General features: G+C 48.7%; 1 protein-coding gene across 1 annotated transcript; it reads right to left on the bottom strand.

The window, feature by feature from the left end:
- Nucleotides 1–721: 721 nt before the first annotated feature.
- On the bottom strand, nucleotides 722–2,912 carry LOC122011106 (ACT domain-containing protein ACR1-like). The gene is made up of 7 exons (XM_042567537.1): nucleotides 2,768–2,912; nucleotides 2,627–2,672; nucleotides 2,377–2,491; nucleotides 2,214–2,281; nucleotides 1,423–2,115; nucleotides 1,231–1,335; nucleotides 722–1,141 (listed from the first exon to the last, which is right to left on the bottom strand). The coding sequence occupies exons 1-7, from the start codon at nucleotides 2,836–2,838 to the stop codon at nucleotides 722–724; spliced, it is 1,518 nt and encodes a 505-aa protein (XP_042423471.1). The 5' UTR covers nucleotides 2,839–2,912.
- Between the last annotated feature and the right edge of the window lie 804 nt (nucleotides 2,913–3,716).

Below are 3,716 nucleotides of genomic sequence, written 5' to 3'. Positions count from 1 at the left end.
AGCCCGCACGACAACAGCATCACAGTCTCTCCTCCGTCAACGCCAGCGACACCTCATTCGACCTTCATCCGACTAAGATTCCGGACAGGATCAACGTTCATTAATCGAACAAATCCTAGTGTATTCGGTAAATTGTAGCTGAACAAGCAGCAATGCGTTCGATAAACTAAGGAAGAATGACGCACAACTGAAATTCAAGAGATTTTCATAAACACTTGAAACATAAATATAAAATCTAACAAAAACAATATAATGATTAAAACGAACACTAACATTGTTTGATTCAGCTAAAAATCGAGTTATCCAAGTGGAAAGATGAGAGGGAGAAATGAAGGGTCCTCTCATTCTTCAATCCTCGAATCCTAGCGATGGCGAAAATTGTGCAGGTAGGAGCGACGACGAAAATAACACAAGTAGGAGTAGTCAAGGAAGATGATGTTAAGGTTTTGTCTGATTTTTAGAAAGGGTAAAATAAGAATTTTATGGGATGTATTTAGAAAGAATTGTGATAAAAATTTTTTTTGATGGATATATTTAGAAAATTGGGTGTGTTTAGTACCATGGGTGTGGATAGCCTCACTCAAAAAATTTATGGAAGATTTGCATGTCAATTAGTTTCTGAGTTCATCTAGTTTGGCGGAGTCGACGATCGTCTACATCTGATCGTTAGTTCATCTACTCATAAAACGGTTTCCAAAACTAATTACAATGGCGTTGCATTTCATGAACTGATTGATCCGAAGTTGTTCGACAACCGCTCGATATGAGACCAGAGCAGGCTCCCAAACGACGCCGTCACCGACGTCGTGCTCTTGCTCCTCGCGGCGCCTCCACCCGCTGTCGTTATCCTCGCCGACTTCACATCGTTGTTGCTGCTGCTTCTGTTCAGGGCGGCCAGCGCGCCGCTGATCACCGCCACCTTAATGCCCTCCCCGAGCTCCTCCTCCACCGATGCGACCACCCGCTTGGTGTCCACATCGCCGACGCCTGACGCCGTCGTTACGTATAACGTCATCGTCGCTCTCTCCCCGCGAGTCGCGCATTCTGCCCTCGTCAACGACACGCTGTTCTCCCGCAGCACTCTGGTGATGTCGGAGAGCAGACCTGGCCGGTCCCTTCCGCTGATCTCCAGCCGCAACCCCTGCACCCATATGCAAAGCGCATGCGTAAAACAATTGATTCTCTTCTCCGATTCGTGCAGTAATTAATCGAGCTAGCTAGCTTACGTACATGAGACACTCTACGTTCTACAGCGGCCGCCAAGCAACGTGTGATCTTTTGCTTCTCCATCTCGCATTCCAAAGTGCAGCCATACATGTCTTGGATGTAGTATTCCTGCAATTCCCCCAAAAAATGGGGATGCCTTCCATTTGTTCGTAAGAATGCTCAAATGCAAGGATTAAACAGTTTGAGAGCTACAACCTGCACGGCGAGGGGTCCGTGAGACCCCATGGTTGCATGGAACACCGCGTAATCCATGTCCGTCATCGTGCACACTGTGTCGAAAAGGAGCTTGGGGCGGTCCCTGCTCTGGATGTTGACAACAGAGTACCCTCTCTCCTTCCAGCTATCGATGGACACCCGCGTCTTTGTCATCGCCGTCGCAGAGGACGCCCAAAGCGGGAGATTTTGCCCCCTGAAGGCTTCCAAGTTGGCGTCCACAGGCGGCGGAGGCGGCCCGGCCTCGTAGTCTCCCGCCTCGTACAACAGCTGATGTAGTCGCCGCTCCGTGTGCACGCGGCCGGGCGTCGGGCCGCCCGCCTTCACCCACCTCCGGTGACCTGGTACGTGGTGAGCCTCGACCACGATGTTGACCTGGCGCTCGATGTTGGCGAGGCGGTCGGCTTCAGTGATGGGAGCGCGGGTGGACCCGTCGAGCAGGTAGAGGACAATGGCGGCTATGGAATTGTGGGTCCACGCCTGCGCGCAGAGCACCTGGCAACCGAGCTCGGTTAGGACAGCCGCGATCTCCGAGAGGAGGCCGGGCCGGTCGGTGGAGGTGACCTCGACGGCGGCGTAATCACAAGCCAGGTGCGCCGAACCAACCAGCTTCCCGAGGCACGTCGTCACTTCGCTCGTGCCCCGACCTCTCCCTCTTTGCCCTCTCCCCAGCGCCTGCTACGATCCACCATCCACCATCCACCATCCCATCACAAACTCAAACAGAAAAGTAAAAATAAAAAAAAAGGTGATTCCCAGTTTGTTTAATTCACCTGTTGGACGTAATGAATAAGGACGGGATCTGTTAGTTTGTTGCCGAGCAGGTCTGCGACGTGGAAGACTGTTCGCAGAACACAATTCGAAGTTACAAAGTCACCGTCGGTTTGAATTTTGATTGTGAAAACAGGAAAAAAAAAAAAAAGGAAAACAAATTACCATCCATGAGCCATCCGCCGTCGGACGAGATGTAGGACTTGAAGATGACGAGGTCGAGATCTGTGAGAAGTTGCACCATCTCCAGGAGTATTCCGTGCCTGTTGGCGCTGTCCACCTGCGTCGAAACAGAGCCGCCATGGTCAGGGCTCGCAGGGTCGACGGTCTTGGCTTCAGATTAAAAGTTTCATCTATGCACATATAAAAGTTTATTTTCCTCGTCTTTTTAGCGAGGAAGAAGAGAAGGAAGAACCTTGACGAGAGTGCAAGTCTCGCATGTCTCGTTGTCAATGCAGACCCTGCCATTAACAACAACACCGCCATTGACGGGCATCAACAGGAAGTGGAGCAAGGGGAATTTCGAGGGAAAGAAAGTAGAGGGAATCGAGAATACCGGGGTTCGATCCTATCGACCAGGGAATCGAAATCGGGGTCAAAGTACGGCCAACTTAATCTGCTTTCCATGGCTAATTAATCGCAGAATCAGCAGGGCAGGGCAGGGCAGACTCCAAAATCCAAGGAAGAAAAGAATTAAGAAGGCAGATTTGTCTTGCGATGATACCTCGACGCGATATCGAAAGCAAGATTTGATCTTTTCTTTCTTGGAGTCGGAAAGGATCGACGAGCGGAATCAGCAGGTCTGGTGGAGCATTGGATTGGAAAAGAGGAGAGGGGCGAGGGGGTGGCTGAGCGAGAGAGGAGGAAGAGTATGGTTAATATGAAAAGGTCGTCTGCCACAACCGCAGAGGGAGGGCGCCACGCGTCGAAGCGAAGCGGCCGGTGGATCCCGCCGCTGAAAGCGTCCGCGGCTTCTCGTAGGCGCGCTCTGCCCGGCCCCAATCAAAATTGATATTTCATGGAATATTAAATAAAAATGTCCAATATTAATTTATATATAATAATCTTAATATGAATTATTTACTATTCGCTAATGGGCTTTTGTGATTTCGATCCCTCTGTATTTCATAATCGTCTAAGTCTTCCATCCTAATTGGCAATACAAACGTTCCCGAGATTATAGTACCCTGATAGAATATTCAAATTGTCACCTAAGTATTCATGATTTGATTTTTAGTTATAACGTATTTGTAGAAATTTTTCCTACAAATGAGAGATATAATCAAAAGATTTTGGGCTTCTACACTGGCCATCACGTGTACTTCCCGATTTATCCTGATGACTTGTGGAAAAGTTCCTTAAAGCTGATTCGATCACCCTAGAGATAGTCTATAAAACTAACTGAGATTATCATTTTCTAATTAGTAATACAAACATCCGAAATATCCTCTTCCGCTTGATCTCTTTTTATCCCTTCTCTTGATCTTACGTGAGAGTCTCCATCC

Source organism: Zingiber officinale, chromosome 8A (genome assembly GCF_018446385.1).
Source record: "Zingiber officinale cultivar Zhangliang chromosome 8A, Zo_v1.1, whole genome shotgun sequence".
Taxonomy (NCBI): Eukaryota; Viridiplantae; Streptophyta; class Magnoliopsida; order Zingiberales; family Zingiberaceae; genus Zingiber; species Zingiber officinale.
This window is presented reverse-complemented; position numbering and strand designations above follow the sequence as displayed.